The 18,771-nt window shown below is 63.4% G+C and overlaps 2 protein-coding genes across 2 annotated transcripts; one reads left to right on the top strand and one right to left on the bottom strand.

The window, feature by feature from the left end:
- Nucleotides 1–105: 105 nt before the first annotated feature.
- HACL2 (2-hydroxyacyl-CoA lyase 2) lies at nucleotides 106–10,403 on the bottom strand. The gene is given in 18 exon segments (XM_075446011.1): nucleotides 106–423; nucleotides 1,184–1,289; nucleotides 1,382–1,453; nucleotides 1,546–1,616; nucleotides 1,700–1,869; nucleotides 3,367–3,481; nucleotides 3,580–3,714; nucleotides 3,798–3,934; nucleotides 5,548–5,645; nucleotides 6,297–6,396; nucleotides 6,501–6,612; nucleotides 6,833–6,971; nucleotides 7,084–7,185; nucleotides 7,187–7,212; nucleotides 8,071–8,272; nucleotides 8,404–8,539; nucleotides 9,269–9,300; nucleotides 10,305–10,403. Coding segments are annotated over 16 exon segments (1,878 nt in total). The 5' UTR covers nucleotides 8,518–8,539; nucleotides 9,269–9,300; nucleotides 10,305–10,403; the 3' UTR covers nucleotides 106–244.
- Nucleotides 8,583–17,342, top strand: LOC142365278 (uncharacterized). The gene is made up of 9 exons (XM_075445934.1): nucleotides 8,583–8,637; nucleotides 9,162–9,349; nucleotides 10,087–10,283; nucleotides 11,703–11,953; nucleotides 12,104–12,338; nucleotides 12,768–12,880; nucleotides 13,621–13,958; nucleotides 14,395–14,428; nucleotides 16,139–17,342. The coding sequence occupies exons 1-9, from the start codon at nucleotides 8,583–8,585 to the stop codon at nucleotides 16,558–16,560; spliced, it is 1,833 nt and encodes a 610-aa protein (XP_075302049.1). The 3' UTR covers nucleotides 16,561–17,342.
- The last annotated feature ends 1,429 nt before the right edge of the window (nucleotides 17,343–18,771 follow it).

Genomic DNA, 18,771 nt, shown 5'->3' with positions numbered 1-18,771 from the left:
GCAGAGTGGGGGGTGGGGATTGGGGGGGGGGTGCAGTCCCCAAAATGTCACGTAGGGTGTCCCCGCAGTGCTGGCACCCAAACTGATGGCACAGGACGGCGCGGGTGGGGACACGGTGCTGCTTTATTGCCGGGGGGATGCGGTTGTCCCCCCTCCCAGGATGGCACAGCACCAGCATCACCCCAAATTACCCCTTTCTTCTGCCCCCCCCCCCCCCATTGGGGACATTTTGGGGACATTGTCCCTAGACAGAGATGGAGCCGTCGCGGAAGTCGGTCTTGCCGATGAGGGCGTTGACGAGGACGGGGTGGCCTTGGCGGCACGCATCCTGCGCGGCGCGGAGGATGGCGTCCAGGCGCTCGCGGTCCGGGCGACCCACCACGAAGCCTTTGCCACCCAGAGCTTCGGCCACCGTGTGGTAGTCTGTAGGGAGGGGACAGTGGCAGTGGCCATGTCACCTCCATGGGAACGGCTCGATATTGGGGTGACACGGGGCCACCAGGCATGGCTGGATATTGGGGTGACACTGGGCTACTGGGCTTGATCCTCCCCAGGTTGACGTGGTGCCACCAGACAGGGCTTGATCCAGGGTGACATGTGCCACCAGCCATAGCTTGATCATCACAAGGGTGACATGGTGCCACCACACATGGCTTGATCCAGGGTGACATGGTGCCACCAGCCGTGGCCTGATCCGGGGTGACATGGTGCCACCAGCCATGGCCTGATCCTCCCATGGGTGACATGATGCCACCAGCCATGGCTTGATCCAAGGTGACATGGTGCCACCAGCCATGGCCTGGTCCTCCCAAGGGTGACACAATGCCACCAGACATGGCTTGATCCAAGGTGACATGGTGCCACCAGCCATGACCTGATCCTCCCAAGGGTGACACGGTGCCACCAGGCATGGTCTGATCCTCCCAAGGATGACATGGTGCCACCAGCCATGGCCTGATCTGGGGTGACATGGTGCCACCAGCCATGGCCTGATCCTCCCAAGCGTGCCACAGTGCCACCAGGCACGACTCAGTCCATGGTGTCATGATGCCACCAGGCACAGCTTGATCCACCCCAAGGTGCTGCAATGCCACCAGGCGTGGCTCAGTCCACCCTAGGATGACGGGGGTGTCACACAGGTGTCCCCAAACCTGGGGACAAAGCACGGGGACGCAGCGCTCACCCAGGTACTCCAGGCCACACGCCACGTTGCTGCCCAACAAAGCCACTTGCTCCCGGGCGATCTGGGTCCAGCACGCGTCGTTGCCCACCAAGGCGATGACGGGCGTCTGCAGGGGACAAACCACGGCGTCACCGTGCCCCCGGTGACACGCCAGGACGGGGACAACCGCCCCGCCTTCCCCCTCCCCCCTCCCCTGACCTTGTGCCGCACGAAGGTGTCGAACTCCATCACGCTGTAGCCCAGCGAGCCGTCGCCGTAGAGGACCCAAACCTAGCGCCGAGGGAGGGGACAAACACCCTGAGGCCACACGGGTGGCACGGCGGCCACCGTCCCCCGCGGGCCACCGCGTCCCCCCGCCGTACCTCCGCCTCGGGACGGCAGAGCTTGGCGCCGAGCGCGAACCCTCCGCCGACTCCCAACGTGCCGAAAGCTCCTGCGGAGACGACAGCCGGCGGCGTCACCCGCGTGCGTCACCGCGACGGTGACAGCGCGCCGGGGGCGTGGGGGGGTCCTTACCGGGGTCCAGCCAGGCGAGGGGACGTCGGGGACGGACGATGTAGGCGGCGGTGCCCACGAAGTCCCCCCCGTCGACGACGAGGAGGCTCTCGGGGGGCAGCAGGGCATCCAGGTGGTGCAGCAGGTCCAGGGGGTTCAGGTGCTGTGGGGTGGGGGTCGCTGCCTTCTCCCTGTTGGGGGGAGACCCCCCCAGCCCACCCCGGGCAAGGATGAGGTCAGTGGGGTCCCTCGAAGAGCACGGATGGGCCCCCCCCATTTCAAAATGGGTTGAGATCCCCCCAGACTGGGAATGGGGAGGCCCTCCCAGTTGGAGATGGGTTGAGATCCCCCCAAACTGGGAATGGGGAGCCCCTCCCAGTCAGAAATGGGTTGAGATCCCTCCAAAACTGGGAACGGGGAGGCCCTCCCAGTTAGAAATGGGTTGAGATCCCTCGAAACTGGGAATGGGGAAACCCCCCCAAACCAGAAAGGGGCTGGGATCCCCCCCGGAAGAGGCCAAGATGCCTGTCCCCATCCCTGTCCCCATCCCTGCACCTGTTCCTGTCCCCGTGCTTGTCCCTGTCCCCATCTCTGTCCCCCTCCCTGTCCCCGTCCCAGTCCCCATCCCTGTTCTTGTGCCCGTCCCCGAGCCTGTTCCTGTCCCCATTCCCACCCGTCCCCACGCATGTCCCTGTCCCCTGTCCCCATGCTCATCCCTGTCCCTGTCCCCATCCCTGTGCCTGTACGCCAGCCTGTCCCCATCCTTGTCCCCGCATCCATTCCTGTCCCTGTCTCCCTCCCCATCCCCATCCCTGTCCCTGTCATCTCTGTGCCTGTCCCCATCCCCATCCTTGTCCTCATCCCTATCCCTGTCCCCATCTCTGCACCTGCCCCTGTCCCCATGCCTGTGCCCATCTCTGTCCCCATCCCCATCCCTGTCCCCCATGCCTATCCCTGTCCCCATCCCTGTCCCCATCCCCGTGCGTGTCCCCATCCCTGTCCCCACGCTTGTGCCCATCCCTCTCCCCATCTCTGTGCCTGTCCCTGTCATCTGTGCCTGTCCCCATCCCCCCCGTCCCCATGCCCATCCCTGTCCCCATCCCTGTCCCCATCTTTGTGCCTGTCCCCATGCCCATCCCTGTCCCCATCCCTGTCCCCATCTCTGTGCCTGTCATCTCTGTGCCTGTCCCCATCCCCAACCCTGTCCCCACGCCTGTCCCCATCCCCATCCCTGTCCCCCATGCCTATCCCTGTCCCCGTGCCTGTCCCCATCCCCGTGCCTGTCCCCATCCCTGTCCCCACGCTTGTGCCCACCCCTCTCCCCATCTCTGTGCCTGTCCCTGTCATCTGTGCCTGTCCCCATCCCCACCCCCATCCCTGTCCCCATGCCCATCCCTGTCCCCATCTCTGTGCCTGTCCCCATGCCCATCCCTGTCCCCATCTCTGTGCCTGTCATCTCTGTGCCTGTCCCCATCCTCAACCCTGTCCCCATGCCTGTCCCTGTCCCCATCTCTGTGCCTGTCATCTCTGTGCCTGTCCCCATCCTCAACCCTGTCCCCACGCCTGTCCCCATGCCTGTCCCTGTCCCCATGCTTGTGCCCACCTCTGTCCCCATCCCTATCCCTGTCCCCATCCCCGTGCTTGTCCCTGTCCCCGTCCCCATGCCCACCCCGTCCCGCGCTGCTCACCGGTTTGCCTGCTCCTTCTTCCCATCGGCCTCGCGCAGCCCTTCCAGCCAGTCCTTGGGGCAGGCGTAGCCCCGCAGGCTCCGCGCCAACCGCACCACGAGCGAGGCAGCGTCGCCTGCCGAGAACCCCCAACTCATCACACCTTCCCCCAGCGCGACCCACTTCGGGCAGGGGGTGGGGAGCCAGGGCTTGGGGCGGGGGGGGGGTCCTCACCTTGCACGGCGAGCCGGGGTTTCCAGAAGACGTCGGAATTGCGGAGAAGCTGCACCCGGTCCCGGTTCACGGCGATGATGGCGGCGCGGCGACCAAAAAGGCGTCCGTAGGAGAGGCGAAAATCGCAGACGGCGCCTTGGGGGATGCAGGGAGGGGTGTCAGGATGGGGACGGGGGGGACGCGGTGGGCGTCCCCACCACCACACCCACCCCGGTTACCTGCCAGCAGCACCAGGTCGGCGTCGCGGAGGGCGTCGCGACGGTTGTGGCGCAGGAGGAGGGGGCTGTCGGGGGGGAGAAGCCCCCGCGCTGCCCCTCCGAGGTAGCAGGGGATGCCCAGGGCCTCCAGTGCCGCGCTGCGGGGAGGGGGGGGTCAGCGAGCACCGAAAACGGCTCGCTCGGGTGCCAAAACGGCTCGGTTTGGCCCCAAAACCACCTCTGTTGGGGTCCCAGACTGGCTCAGCTGGAGACCCAAACTGGCAGAGTTTGGCCTTAAAACCAGCTCGGTTTGGCCCCCAAACCAGTTTGGTCAGGGCCCCAAACTGGCTTCGTTTGGACCCAAAACCAACTTGGCCAAGGGCTCCAAACTGGCACAGTTCGAGACCCAGACTGGTACAGTTTGGCCCTAAAACCAGTTCAGTTTGGCCCCCAAACCAGCTCAGTCAGGGCCCCAAACTGGCTCAGCTGGAGACACAAACTGGCTCAGTTTGGCCCCAAAACCAGCTTGGTCAGGGCCCCAAATTGGCTCGGTTTAATCCTAAAACCAGTTTGGTCAGGGCCCCAAACTGGCTCAGCTGGGGACCCAAACTGGCTCGGTTTGGCCCCCAAACCAGCTCATCTGTCCCCAAAGTGGCTGATCTGTCCCCAAGCCACCTCATCTGTCCCCAAGCCAGCTCAGCCGACCCCAAATTGGCTGATCTGACCCCAAACCGGCTCAGCTGTCCCCAAACCACCTCATCAGACCCCAAAGTGGCTAATATGTCCCCAAACCCGGCTCAGCTGTCCCCAAACCTGCTCAGATGTCCCCAGACTTGGCTCATCTGTCCCCAAATTGGCTGATACGTCCCCAAACCTGGCTCAGTTGTGCCCAAACCAGTTCAGCTGTCCCCAAACCATCTCATCAGACCCCTAACTGGTGATATGTCCCCAAACCCAGCTCAGCTGTCCCCAAACCAGCCCAGATGTCCCCAAACTGGTGGATACATCCCCAAACCTGGCTCAGATGTCCCCAAACCGGCTCAGATGTCCCCAAACTCAGCTCACCTGTCCCCAAATTGGTTGATACGTCCCCAAACCCAGCTCAGTTGTCCCCAAACCAGCCAGAAGTCCCCAAACTGACTCAGCTGTCCCCAAACCATCTCACCAGACCACAAACTGGCCAACATGTCCCCAAACCTGTCTCAGTTGTCCCCAAACCAGCCCAGATGTCCCCAAACTCTGCTCAGCTGTCCCCAACTGGCTGATACGTCCCCAAACCTGGCTCAATTGTCCCCAAACCAGCTCAGTTGTCCCCAAACTTGGCTCATCTGTCCCCAGATTGGCTGATGTGTCCCCAAACCCAGCTCAGCTGTCCCCAAACCAGCTCAGATGTCCCCAAACTTGGCTCATCTGTCCCCAGATTGGCTGATATGTCCCCAAACCCAGCTCAGCTGTCCCCAAACCATCTCACCAGACCCAAATTGGCTGATATGTCCCCAAACCTGGCTCAGTTGTCCCATACCAGCTCAGATCTCCCCAAACTCAGCTCAGCTGTCCCCAAACCATCTCATCAGACCACAAATTGGCTGATACGTCCCAAACCCAGCTCAGCTGTCCCCAAACCAGTTCAGCCACCCCCAAACTGGTTCAGCCATCCCCAAACCAGCTCAGCAGCCCCCAAACCGCCTCCGCCGTCCCCAAACCAGTTCACCAGTCCCAAACCAGTTCAGCCATCCCCAAACCGGTTCATTCGCCCCCCAAAGCATCTCACCGCAGCTCCTCGGCCGGCGTGGGCGGCAGCATGGCCTGGCTGCCCACCAGCACCAGTGGCTTCGTGGCTCGGCTCACCAGTTCCACGCACCGCTGCACCTGCGACCCAAAACCGCCTCGATCAGCCCAAAAATTGGCTCAGTTGGGTGGCAAAAACTGACTCAGTCCCCAAATCGGCCCTGTTTGGGCAGCAAAAACCAGCTCAGTCAGCCCCCAAACCGCCTTGGCTGGGCACCAAATCCGGCGGGGTTGACCCCAAAACCCAGCCCTGTTGAACCCCAAAACCGGCTCAGCTGAGCCCCAAAACCTGGCCCACCTGGGACCCCAAACCAGCCCAGTTTAGCCCAAAGTTGGCTCAGCTGAGCCCTAAAACTGGCCCAACTGGGACCCCAAACCAGCCCAGTTCAGCCCCAAAACTGGTTCAGCCGAGCCCCAAAACCAGCTCAGTTACCCCCAAAACTGGCCCAACTGGGCCCCCAAACCAGCCCAGTTTAGCCCCAAAACTGGTTCAGCTGAGCCCCAAAACCAGCCCAGTTTAGCCCCAAAACGGGCTCTGCTGAGCGCCAAAACCTGGCCCAACTGGGACCCCAAACCAACCCAACGTAGCCCCAAAACTGTCTCGGCTGAGCCCCAAAACCTGCTGCTCTAACCCCAAACTCTCCCATCCCCCCAACCTCCCTCACCCACCCCCTCTCAGCCCCCCCAAACCCCCAATCCATGGGGCAGGGGGGGGGTCCCCCCAAAACCCACCTCATCCTCGGTGGCCAGCGGCACCTCCACCGGCAACGGGGCCACGTCCCGGGGCTCCCAGGCACCCGCAAAGACGTTCCGGAGGTAGTTTTGGAGGTACCTGACGGGGGTGGGGGGATGGATATTGGGGTGCTGGGACCCCGGGGGGTGCCGGCAGCACCCTAGGGTGCCGGTGGGTGCTGGGGGGGGGGGGTTGGAACTCACCACCGCACCACCTTTCCCCGCAACCCCCGGGCGCTCTTGGTGCCGCCGATCTCCTTCTCCACCACGTGGAAGGGGTAGAGGACGTCGATGGGGAGCTCCACGAAGACGGGTCCTACGGGATCGGGGTACCAAGACCCCCCAGCGTCGCCCCAAAACCCCTTTTTTATGGCGGGCGGGGGGGCTAAACCCCCCCGATTCGAACAGCAGCCCCCCAAAACACCGCTGCGAACCACAAACCACGCCGGGTGACCCACAGCGGAGTAATCAACCCACCCGCCCCGCCGCCCTGGGGGTGGCTTTTGGGGTGTCGCCCCCCCCTGTAGTTTTTTTACCGGGGGTCCCCGACTGCGCGGCAGCGATGGCTCGGCGGAGGGTGGGGACGACGTCGCGGACGGCGCGCACCGAGACGCACGTTTTGCAGAGCGTCCGGAAGAGCGAGAGCTGGTCGATGTCCTGCAGCGCTCCCCGACCCTGCGGCGAGGAGAAAAAGGAGTCTTGAACCCCGAAAAATGGGGGAAAAAAAACCCAAAAATGGGGCCGAGAGGGGATTTTTGGGGGGGGGTGGGACGGGGGGACTCCCCACCTTCTGCAGCGAGGCAGCAGCACCCCCAATGAGCAGCAGCGGCGACTCGGCCATCTGGGCGTTCTTGATGGCCGTCACCGCGTTGGTGACGCCGGGACCGGCGGGTGACGACGGCGACGCCGATGCGACCTGCGGGGAAATGGGGGGGGAGGGGGTGGAAGGGGGTTCACCAAGCTGGGACACCCCAAAAACCCTCCAGCCATTAGGGCAGGAGAAGGTGCTGGCCATGGGATCAACGTCTTCTCCTGTCCTCACCAGAGCTACCAAATTATCTCCAGAGGGGAATAAACAGGGATGAAGGCCACCATGGAAGGTCCCTGGAGACCCACAAAGTCTTTGAAAACCTCTCAGGTCAACTGGAACCCCACCAAGATGGGACACCCCCAAACCCTCCAGCCATTGGTGCAGGAGAAGGTGCTGGCCATGGGGTCACCATCTTCTCCTGTCCTCACCAGAGCTACCAAATTATCTCCAGAGGGGAATAAATGGGGACAAAACCCACCATGGAGCATGTTTGAACCCTTCTTGGCTCTACCAAGACGCCACCAAGATGGGACACCCCAATACCCTCCAGCCATTGGGGCAGGAGAAGGTGCTGGCCATAGGGTCACTGTCTTCTCCTGTCCTCACCGGAGCTGCCAAATCATCTCCAGAGAGGAATAAATGGGGACAAAACCCACCATGGACACCCACAAAGTCTTTGAAACCTTCTCAGGTCAACTGGAACCCCACCAAGATGGGACACTCCCAAACCCTCCAGCCATTGGGGCAAGAGAAGGTGCTGGCCATGGGGTCACCATCTTCTCCTGTCCTCACCAGAGCTGCCAAATTATCTCCAGAGGGGAATAAATGGGGACAAAACCCACCATGGAGCGTGTTTGAACCCTTGGCTCTACCAGGACCCCACCAAGCTGGGACACCCCAAACCCTCCAGCCATTGGGGCAGGAGAAGGTGCTGGCCGTGAGGTCCCCCCTCCATATCCGCACCCGAGAGCCTGGAGACGGCATCGGCGGCGAAGACGGCGGTGGCCTCGTGCCGGGTGTCCACCACACGGATGCCCACCTTCTCGCTGGCCACCAAGACGGGGGAGATGTGGCCACCAGCCAGGGTGAAGATGAAGCGGACGCCGTGTGCCTTCAGCACATCCGCCACCAGCTCACCACCATGCCGGGGGCTTCGTGGATCGACCTGCAAGGCGAGGAGTTCCCCGGGAGGACGTGCGCGGGGTCGCCGATGCTTTGCCGAGCCGCCAGCTGGGCCGGCTTCGAAAATAGGTGATTTTCGGCAAAATCGTGGTGTTTTCTCCCGTTTCATCCTACCTTATGCCAGAGCTGGTAGAGGAGCCCCAAGCGATGCGCCACCGCCAGCAGTGCCACCGCCAGCAGCGCCGCGAGCCCGGCGCAGGCGCAGCCGATGCCGGCAAGGAGATCCATGGGGACGGCGGCGTGCCGGGAGCTGGGAAACGGGAGTTAGGCCCAGTTTAACTGAAACCAGTTTAATGGAACCCAGTTTAACTGAAACCAGTTTAACCGAACCCAGTTTAACCGAACCTGGTGAATTAGACCCAGTTTAACTGACCCCAGTTTAACCAAATCCAGTTTAACCGAATCTCCCAGTTTAACGGAATCCCCCAGTTTAACCGAACCCAGTTTAACCGAATTCCCCAGTTTAACCGAGTCCCCCAGTTTAATGGAACCCAGTTTAACCAAGTTCCCCAGTTTAATGGAACCCAGTTTAACCAAGTTCCCCAGTTTAACCAACCCCAGTTTAACCAAGTCCTCCAGTTTAACCAAATCCCCCAGTTTAACCGAGTCCCCCAGTTTAACCAACCCCAGTTTAACCAATCCCCCAGTTTAACCGAGTCCCCCAGTTTAACTGACCCCAGTTTAACCAAATCCCCCAGTTTAACCGGCCCCAGTTTAACCGAGTCCCCCAGTTTAACCGGCCCCAGTTTAACTGAGTCCCCCAGTTTAACCGAGTCCCCCAGTTTAACCGACCTCCGCTTCGCTGAGCCCAGCCCCAGTTCTCCGGCTCAATGCCAGGCGCCAGCCCAAACCCAGCTCGTTTGCCTAATTAGCGCCTAACGAAGGCGGCACCGCCCCGGCGTCGGCCTGCTGCAACCCTCGCCACGGGCGCAAGGGTCTGGGGCAAAACCACCCCGTTTTGGGGGCCAGAGGGTGGTACCTGCTGGGTGACGACGCGGTGACACTGGAGCCCTGTGAGGACGGGGACCAGCTCAAACCCCGGCTTTTCACCCCGTTTTGGGTGCTCCGCCGGTTCCTTGTCCCCTCTGTCCCCAAGGCCACCCCTGATGGTCACCTCAATACCATGGCCCGATTGTCCCCACCGTCCCCAAGGCCACCCAGTTGTCCCTCCATCCCCGTGGCCACCCCTGTCCCAGCTGTCCCCTCTGTCCCCAAGGCCACCCAGATGTCCCTCCATCCCCGTGGCCACCCCTGTCCTAATTGTCCCTCCCCATCTTTGGTGTCCCCCATGTCCTTATGGTCACCTCGAACCTCTGGCCACCCCTGTCCCAGTTGTCTCCTCTGTCCCCAAGGCCACCCAGTTGTCCCTCCATCCCTCTGGCCACCCTTGTCCCAGTTGCTCCCCCCACCCAGTGTCCCCTGTGTCCTTAGGGTCACCTTGAACCCGGGGCCACCCCAACCTCGCTGTCTCGCTGTACCCCTCCCCCCGTGGGCATCCCGTCCTGTCCCCCCCCCACGCCCCCCGTGGCCACCTGTGTCCTTATTGTCACCGCGGCCACCCCTGTCCCCGCTGCCCCGCTCCCCGGTGCCTGTGACCCCCCCAGGGACTCCCCGCACCCCTTCCTCACCCCGGCCCCCCTTTACTGCGCCCCCCCCAGACGCCCCCCCCCCCCCAGTTTATGACCCCCCCAGGCCCAGGGACACCCCCCCACAGGGACCCGCTGTTCCCCCCCCCCGATGGGTGTCCCTAGGTCCCACGCCCCCCCACCCCCCCGTTCCCATAATGCCCCTCCCCAGGGGGCGGGGCACCCCCCCGGGTGTCCCCCCCATCCCATGACCCCCCCCGAATACGGGGTCACCCCACACCCCCTCCCCCCCACGGGACCACCCCGCCCCCGCAACCACCTGCCCTTCCGTGAACGACAGCGCCTCGCGGCCCCGCCCACACCTGGCGACCCCGCCCACATTGCTAAGCCCCGCCCTCAACCCCATCCGTGACCACGCCCCTCCCGTACCTTCGCCCCCGGGGGGGGCGGGAGCGGGGGGGGGCGCCCCGCGGCTCCCGAGCGTCCCCCCGCGCCGCCGCCCGAGTCACGTGACGCGCCCTTCCGCTCCGGCGCGACGTGATCGCGTTACGCCCCGCCCCCCCGCCCTCCTCTTCGCGTCGGGGCGCGCTGATTGGTGGCTTACGGAGAGGGGCGGGGCCTTTCCCGTCCTCCGGGGAGGGGCTGCGAGGGGCCAGGGTGGGGCAAAGGCCAAGGGCGGGGGCGGGCCCGGGGACGAGGGGCGGGGCCAGAGGAAGGGGGTGAGATCAGGGGCGGGGCGGAAGGCGGGGCCTGGCAAGGGAGTCCCCCATCGGCGTTCCCCCATGGGGGGGGTTACAGGGAGGTCTCATTTGGCGGGGGGGGCACTGGGGGGGGTCACAGGGGTCTCCCATGGGGGGGGGTGTCCCATTTCGGGGGGGTCCACGTGGGTGGGGGTGCTCATTTGGGGGTCTCCCACGGGGGGGGCCTCCCGGGGGGGTCCAATTTCGGGGGGGTTCACGTGCGGGGGGGCTCATTTGGGGGGTCTCGCTTCGGGGGAGGGGGTCTCCCACGGGAGGTGTCACCCAATGGGAGGGGGGAGTGGGAGGTCTCCCATGGGGGGGGTGTCTCCCATCGGGGTCCCACCTGGGACTTTTCACTTGGGGGGGGGGGTGTCCCAGGGGGTTCTCCCATGGGTCTTCATGGGGGGGGGCGTGGGCACCGGGGGACCCAGGAGTCCGGGAAGCTGCCCCGCCCCCCAGGCCGCGCTGGGTGTCCCCCCCCCACTTCCCAAACCCCTTCCCGGTGTCCGTCCCCCCCCCCGGGAAGGGGTTGGGGGGAGGGGGGGCAGAAATTCCGGCCCGGGTCCGTGGCAGGAAACTCCGTGGCTCCGTCACGGCCGGGGGAGGCGAAATCCCCGGGGGGGGGTGGGGCGAGGGGGGAGGTGGACACTTCCCCTCCGCGGTGACGTCATCACCGGGAGGGACCCAGGCGTCACCCAACACCCCCCCCCCCCCCATTTGCTTCCAAAGGGACCCAGGCACCCAAGGAGGGGGAGGGGGCAGCCCCCGGACGCCTGGGTCCCCATCCCAGCCCCCCCCCCCTTCCGGTGTCCCCCGGGCTCCCCCCGCCCCCGGGGCCGCCGGTTCCTCCCCGGTTTGTCCCCACCCCCGGTGTCGGTCTGTCCCCACCCCTTGCCCCCCCCCCGGTGTCGGTCTGTCCCACCTCCCCCGGTCCCACCGGGCTCCTCCCGGTCCCACTCCAGCCCCGCCCGGTCCCCCATGGTCCCTCCCCGGTGTCCCCGTCCCCTCCCCGGTGCCACCCTCCAGTCCCTCCGGTGACCCCCCCTTGCCCCCCCCCCCGCTTTCGGTCTGCCCCCCCCGATATCAGTCTGTCCCCCCTGGTGTCGGTCTGTCCCCCCGGTGACCCCCCCGGCCGCCCCGGTGTCGGTCTGTCCTCCCCCTCGGTGTCGGTTTGTCCCCCCTGGTGTCGGTCTGTCCTCCCTCCCGGTGTCGGTCTGTCCCCCCCGGTGACCCCCCCCGGCCCCCCCGGTGTCGGTCTGTCCCCCTCGGTGTCGGTCTGTCCCCCCCCGGTATCGGTCTGTCCCCCCGGGTATCGGTCTGTCCTCCCCCTCGGTGTCGGTTTGTCCCCCCTGGTGTCGGTCTGTCCCACCCCGGCCCCGCCCAGTCTCCCATGGTCCCTCCCCGGTGTCCCCTTCCCCTTCCCGGTGTCCCCTCCCCGTCCCGCCCCGGTCCCGTTGCCCCCCCCGCCCCTCCCGGTCCCGCTATAAGGCGGCTCCGCCGGCCGGTCCCCGCCGCGATGCCGCCGCTCGCCGACCCCGAGGTCCCCCCGCTGCCTCCCTGCCGGTGCCGGGATCGCAATCGGGACGGGGATCGCGATCATCGCGACCGGGGCCGCTGCCGCCTCCTCCTCCCGGTTCTCGCCGCCTTCGGAGCCGCCGCTCTCGGGGCCGCCGCTGCCGCCGCCGCCTTCCTGGGGCTGCCCCGGGGGGGGCTCCCGCCGCAGGTGGGCACCGGGGGGGGGGAGGTGTCTGTCAGTCCGGGGGTCCGGTTGGTCGGGGGTCTGTCCCGGGGTCCGTCCGTCCGCCCGGTTGTTAGGCAGTCCGGCTGTCCTGGGGTGCGGCTGTCCGGCTGTCCGAGCACCCCGGTCTCCGGCTGTCCGGGTGTCCTTCCGTCTGTCTGTCCAAGTACCTGGCTGTCCTGGTGTCCGGCTGTCCTGGTGTCCAGCTGTCCTGGTGTCCTTCTGTCTGTCTGTCCAAGTACCCGGCTGTCCATCTGTCCGGCTGTCCATCTGTCCGGCTGTCCTTCTGTCTGTCTGTCCAAGTACCCGGGTCTCCATCTGTCCATCTGTCCAGGGGTCTGGCTGTCCTGGTGTCCAGGTATACAGGCGTCCGTCTGTCCAGGTGTCTGAGGGTCTGTCTGTCCTGTTGTCCAGGTGCCCGGTTGTCCTGGTGTCCATCTGTCTGGTTGACCAAGCGTCCATCTTGCCTGGCTGTCCGGCTGTCCGGTTGTCTGGTTGTCCTAGTGTCCATCTGTCCAGTTGTCCAGGTGTCCGGCTGTCCTGATGTCCATCTGTCTGGTTGTCCAAGTGTCCATGTTGTCTAAGTGTCCGGTTGTCCATCTGTCCAGTTGTCCAGGTGTCCTGGTGTCTGTCTTGGTGTCCATCTGTCCGGTTGTCCAGGTGTACGCTTGTCCTGGTGACCATTCATCTGTCTGGTTGTCCAAGCATCCATCTGTCCTGGTGTCCGGTTGTCCATCTGTCCAGGTGTCCATCCACCCGGGGCTGCATCCATCCAAAGGGATGTTCATCTGGGTGTCCGTCAGTCCGGGTGGCCGGTTGTCTGTCTGTCTGGGGGTCTGCCCGTTGTCCATCATCCCATCTGTCCACGTATCTGTCTGTCCGTCAACCTGGGTGTCCCTCCATCTTGGGTGACCCGCTGTCTGTCCGTCTAGGTGTCTGTCCAGGTGTCCATACAGGTGTCCATCTTTCTGTCCACCCAGATGTCTGTCTGTCTGGGTGTCTGTCCATCTGGGTGTCCGTCCATCCAGGTGTCTGGTTGTCCGTCCATCTAGATGTCTGTCCAGATGTCCATACGGGTGTCCATCTTTCTGTCCGTCCAGGTGTCTGTCCACCCGGGTGTCTGTCTGTCTGGGTGTCCGTCCATCCAGGTGTCCATCTACCTGGGTGTCTGGCTGTCTGTGTGTCCGGTTGTCTGTCTGTCCAGGTGCCCGTCTGGTTGTCCATCTGTCCACCTATCCAGGTGTCCACCCGGTTGTCTGTCTGTCAGGGCGTGCGTCTGGGTGTCTGTCCAGATGTCCATCTAGGCGTTCTTCTTGCCCAAGGGTCTGTCCATCCATCTGTCTGGCTGTCCATCAGTCCAGGCGTCTGTCCACGCGTCTGTCTTTCCAGGTGTCCGTCCGTCTGGCTGTCCGTCCATCCAGGTGGTGGTGGACACATCTGTCCGGCTGCTCATCGGTCTGGGTGTCCCTCTGTCCTGGTGTCTCCACAGGTGTCCGTCCACTTGGATGTCCGTCTGTCTGCCTGGGGGTCCGCCCATCTGTCCGGATGTCCCTCTGGCTGTCCGTCTGTCCATCTGAGTCCCTGTCCGTCTGGGTGTCTGTCCAGGTGTCTGTCCGTCCTTCTGGCTGTCCGTCCGGTTGTCCATCCATCCGGGTGTCCGTTCCCCCGTGTGTCCATGCGTCCATCCAGGCCGCTGCTGTCTGTCTGTCCACCCACCCGCCTGTCCCCCGGGAACCCTGGGGTGTCCATCCTCCTGGGGTGGGGGGCAGGAGGACGCATCAGCCCCCCATTCCCCCCCCCCCCGTACCTCAGTTTCCCCATCCCCAAAGACACCAAATCCCCTCCCCCCTCAAATCCAGGGGTCTCCCCCTCCCCTGGGGACCCCCCAAAATACCCAACAGGGGGCTGGAAAGTCCCCAGATGCCCCCCCTTGATGCCCAACTTCCCCTTCGCCAAGGTGGGAGGGGTGGAGGGGACACTTGGGGACGAGGACGCTTGGGTCCTTCCCGCCCGTTGACGCTCTCTTTCCTCTCCCTCCCAGGCTGCCACGGCCGCCCACGTGCTGCTGAGCGGTGGTAAGTCCCCAGGCCTGAGGCCACGGCGAGAGGCTCCAGGGATGGGTGCCGGGGTGGGGGGGGAACGGAGGAGGGGGGGGGTTGGGGTGTCCTTCCTTAGGTGGCTGTCCCAGTCATCTCGAAAGCGTCGCGCGGGTTCCTCCTTCCGCCCTCGGAAACGTCATCCCCGGGCCTGGAGCATCCGCGGGTGTCACAGGGCGGCCGCGGCACCTGGGGCGTCACGGAGTGTCCCCGGGGTGTCATGGAGTGTCCCCAGGGTGTCACAGAGCATCCGGTGTCCTTGTGGTACCCAGGGTGTCACAGAGCATCCTCTGTCCCTGTGGAACCCAGGGTGTCATGGAGTGTCACTGGGGTGTCACGGAGCATCCGGTGTCCTTCTGGTCCTCAGGGTGTCATGGAGTGTCCTCTGTCCCCAGGGTGTCACAGAGCATCCTCCGTCCCTGTGGTCCCCAGGGTGTCATGGAGTGTCCCCAGGGTGTCATGGAGCATCCTCTGTCCCTGTAGTCCCCAGGGTGTCATGGAGTGTCCCCAGGGTGTCACGGAGCATCCTCTGTCCCTGTAGTCCCCAGGGTGTCATGGAGTGTCCCCAGGGTGTCACGGAGCATCCTGTGTCCTTGTGGTCCCCAGGGTGTCATGCAGTGTCCCCAGAGTGTCTCAGAGCATCTGGTGTCCCTGTGGTCCCCAGGGTGTCATGGAGTGTCACTGGGGTGTTACAGAGCATCCTGTGTCCTTGCGGTCCCCAGGGTGTCATGGAGCATCCTCTGTCCCCAGAGTGTCACAGAGCATCCTGTGTCCTTTTGGTCACCAAGGCGTCACTGAGTGTCCTCTGTCCCTGTGGTCCCCAGGGTGTCACAGAGCATCCGGTGTCCTTGTGGTCCCCAGGGTGTCATGCAGTGTCCCCAGGGTGTCACAGAGCATCCTGTGTCCCTGTGCTAGCCAAGGTGTCATGGAGCCTCCTCCATCCGGGTGGTCCTCAAGGTTGTCACGGAGCATGCTCTGTCCCTGCAGTGTCACAGAGTGTCCCCTGTCCCCATTGTCCATGGGGTCTCACAGAGCACCCTCCATCCCTGGCACCCCACTGGGGGCACCCACTAGCAAGGAGGAGAACCCATCTCCCATCAGGGTCCCCCCATCTCCCATTGGAGGCACCCATCTGTTGAGGACACCCATCACCAAGCAGGAGCGCCCATCTTCCATCAGGGTCGCAGGAGACACCCATCTCCTGTTGAGGACACCCATCACCAAGCAGGAGCGCCCATCTCCCATCAGGGTCCCCCCATCTCCCATTGGAGGCACCCATCTGTTGAGGACACCCATCACCAAGCAGGAGCGCCCATCTTCCATCAGGGTCCCAGGAGACACCCATCTCCTGTTGAGGACACCCATCACCAAGCAGGAGCGCCCATCTCCCATCAGGGTCCCCCCATCTCCCATTGGAGGCACCCATCTGTTGAGGACACCCATCACCAAGCAGGAGCGCCCATCTCCCATCAGGGTCCCCCCATCTCCCATTGGAGGCACCCATCTGTTGAGGACACCCATCACCAAGCAGGAGTGCCCATCTCCCATTAGGGTCACCTCATCTTTCATCAAGGATCTCCAGCTCCAGTCAGGGACACCCATCTCCCATCAAGGGTGCCCATCTCCCATCAGAAGCACCCATCACCCACCAGGAGCACCCACCACCCTTCTCCCCTCTTCTCCCCCCAGGTTTGTTGGAGGTACCATCAAGACTCAGTTGGCGCTACGAGGAAGGCATCAACGGTGTCTTCCTCAGCGGTGACGTGCAGATGACATCTGGGGAGCTGCGGGTGACAGCGGGTGGCCTCTACCTCCTCTACGGCCAATTTGCCCTCATCTGCACGGCACCCACGTGTCCCCCTGGCACCGTCACCCTCCAGCTCCGGCGTGCCAGTTCACCGCACCCATTGCTCACCGTGCCGTTGGTGCTGCCCAAGGGTGCAGGATCCGACCCGGCACGTTCTGGTTTGGCCCAAGCTGTTGGGGAGCTCCAAGCTGGAGATGTCCTCAGCCTGGTGCTGGCCGGGGACGTGGCCGGGGACGGGTGGCAGCTGGCACAGGAGGAGCGGGAGGGCAATTTCGTGGGGTTGCTGCGTATCGCCGGTGGGTGACACGTGGGGTGGCGAGGGGGTGACCAACGGGGTTGGAGGCTGGTCACCTTCCTGGTTGGACGTAGGGGACATCTGGGGACATTGCTGACCTCTGTGCCTGGAGATTTGGGTCCCAAGACCCCCATGCCTGGAGATTTGGGGACATCAAGGGACATTGAAGACCTGGAGATGGGCTGACATCAAGGGACATTGCAGACTTCCGTGCCTGGAGATGTGGGGCTGGTGACCCACCTGCTTGGAGGTTGGGGACATCAAGGGACCTTGGGGACATCCGTACTTGAAGATTTGGGACATTAAGGGACATTGCAGACTCCTAGGCTTGAATATTTGGGGCTGGAGACCCCCTGCTTGGAGATATGGGGACATCAGGGGATTTCGCAGGCCCCCATGCCTGGACATCAGGGACATCAAGGACCTTGGAGACCCCATGCTTGGACGTTGGGGACATCAAGGGACCTCTGGGGTCCAGAGACAGCCCCCCCCCCTCCCCCGCTCGGAGGTTGGGGACATCAAGGGACCTCCCAGAACCCCAGGCCGGAGATCTGGGCACATGGACGGGACCTTGGACACGCCCACGCTGGACACTGGGGGACCCCAAGGGACATCGCAGGCCCCCATTTTGGGGACATCAGGGACCGCGGAGACCCCTGTGCTTGGAGGCAGGGGGGCCCCAACCCCCCCATGCCCCTCCCAGCCGGCCTGGGGGGGCCCCTCCCCCCCCTAAATTATTACCTGGTGCTCGGAGCCGTTTTATTTATTAATTAATAAATTTATTTATGATGCCCAGTGCCCCAAAACGGCCTTAATTATCCCCAAGAAAGGGGGGGGGGGTGTCCCCTCCCAGGGGTGTCACCAGCCCACACGCCCGGGTTCTCCCGCGTGTGCGGGTTTGCACACGTGTGTAAATGTGTACATGCATGATGTGGACACGTGCACATGTGCACACATGCAAAGGCACACGCGTGTGCGCACGGGCCGGTGTGCGTCTGTCCATGCACACGCGTGTGAAGGCAAGAACGTTGGCAAATGCACACGTGTGTGCTCATGCACATACATGTGCGGTGCACAACCGTGTGCAAATGCACATGCAAATGCAAATACACGCTCACGTGTACACGCACATACGTGTTCGAATGCACATACACGCATAAATCCAAATGCACGTACGTGTGCACATGCACACACGTGTTCAGATACAAATACATGTGTAAATGCAAGTGCACATACATGTGTGAATGCACACACGTGTGCAAATACATGCCCAAATACCAACTCACATGTGTCTGCGCATGCACATACGTGTGCACATGTGAATGCACGTGGGAATGCAGATACACACACAAGTGCACGTATGTGCAAATACAGGTGTAAATGAAAATGCACACACATGTGTGCGTGTACACACCTGTTCGAATGCAATTGCACATGCAGATGCAAATGCACGTGCGTGTGCACATGCGTGTTGTGATGCAAATACACGTGTAAATGCAAACACACATACATGTGCACGTGCACGTGTGTTCAAACGCACACACATGCGTAAATGTGAATGCACATACATGAGTCCGTACGCACACGTGTGCAAATGCACATCCAAATACCAGCCCATGTGTCTGCGCACGCACACACGTGCAAATACAGACACACGTGTAAGTGCAAACGGCACACGCGTGTGCGCATGCACATACGTGTTCAAATGCAAATAGGTGTGTACATGCAAAGGCACATACATGTGTGCACGCACATACGTGTTCGAATGCACATGTAGACGCCAATGCCCCTCCCCCCCCCCCCCCGTGGCCTTATCCGGCCCCCGGCAGCAGGAAACGGAGGTGGAAGGGGCCTGAGGCGGGCGGGGGGGGGTATTGGGGGGAGCACACACACATGTGGGGTGCAATTGCCCCCCCCCCCCCGAAATCCTGGACCCCCCCCTTTCCTTGAAGGGGGGGAGGAAAAGGGGGGGCCCAACCTCATGGCAGCCAGCAGAGAATCTCCACTCCGAAGGGCAAAGGGCGCCTGCGATTTTTTGGGGGGGCTGGTTTGGCCCTGACCCCCTCCCCAAATTTGTCATTGCCCCCCCCCAAATTACTCCTGACCCCCATTCCCCCCCAACCCCTAGATTTGCCCCTGCACCCCCAAATCTGCCCCTGCCCCCCAATATACTCCAGACCACCCCCAGTTTGCCCCAATCCTCCCAGTACAGCCCAGCCC

Source organism: Opisthocomus hoazin, chromosome 35 (assembly GCF_030867145.1).
Source record: "Opisthocomus hoazin isolate bOpiHoa1 chromosome 35, bOpiHoa1.hap1, whole genome shotgun sequence".
NCBI lineage: Eukaryota > Metazoa > Chordata > Aves > Opisthocomiformes > Opisthocomidae > Opisthocomus > Opisthocomus hoazin.
This window is presented reverse-complemented; position numbering and strand designations above follow the sequence as displayed.

Coding starts and splice junctions, on each gene's coding strand:
- LOC142365278 (XM_075445934.1), top strand. CDS start 8,583: ATGGAACCCAGTTTAACTGAAACCAGTTTAACCGAACCCAGTTTAACC. Junction 12,339..12,767: donor GGGGGGGGCTCCCGCCGCAG/GTGGGCACCGGG, acceptor CCTGTTGTCCAG/GTGCCCGGTTGTCCTGGTGT. Junction 13,959..14,394: donor CCGTCTGGGTGTCTGTCCAG/GTGTCTGTCCGT, acceptor TCTCCCTCCCAG/GCTGCCACGGCCGCCCACGT.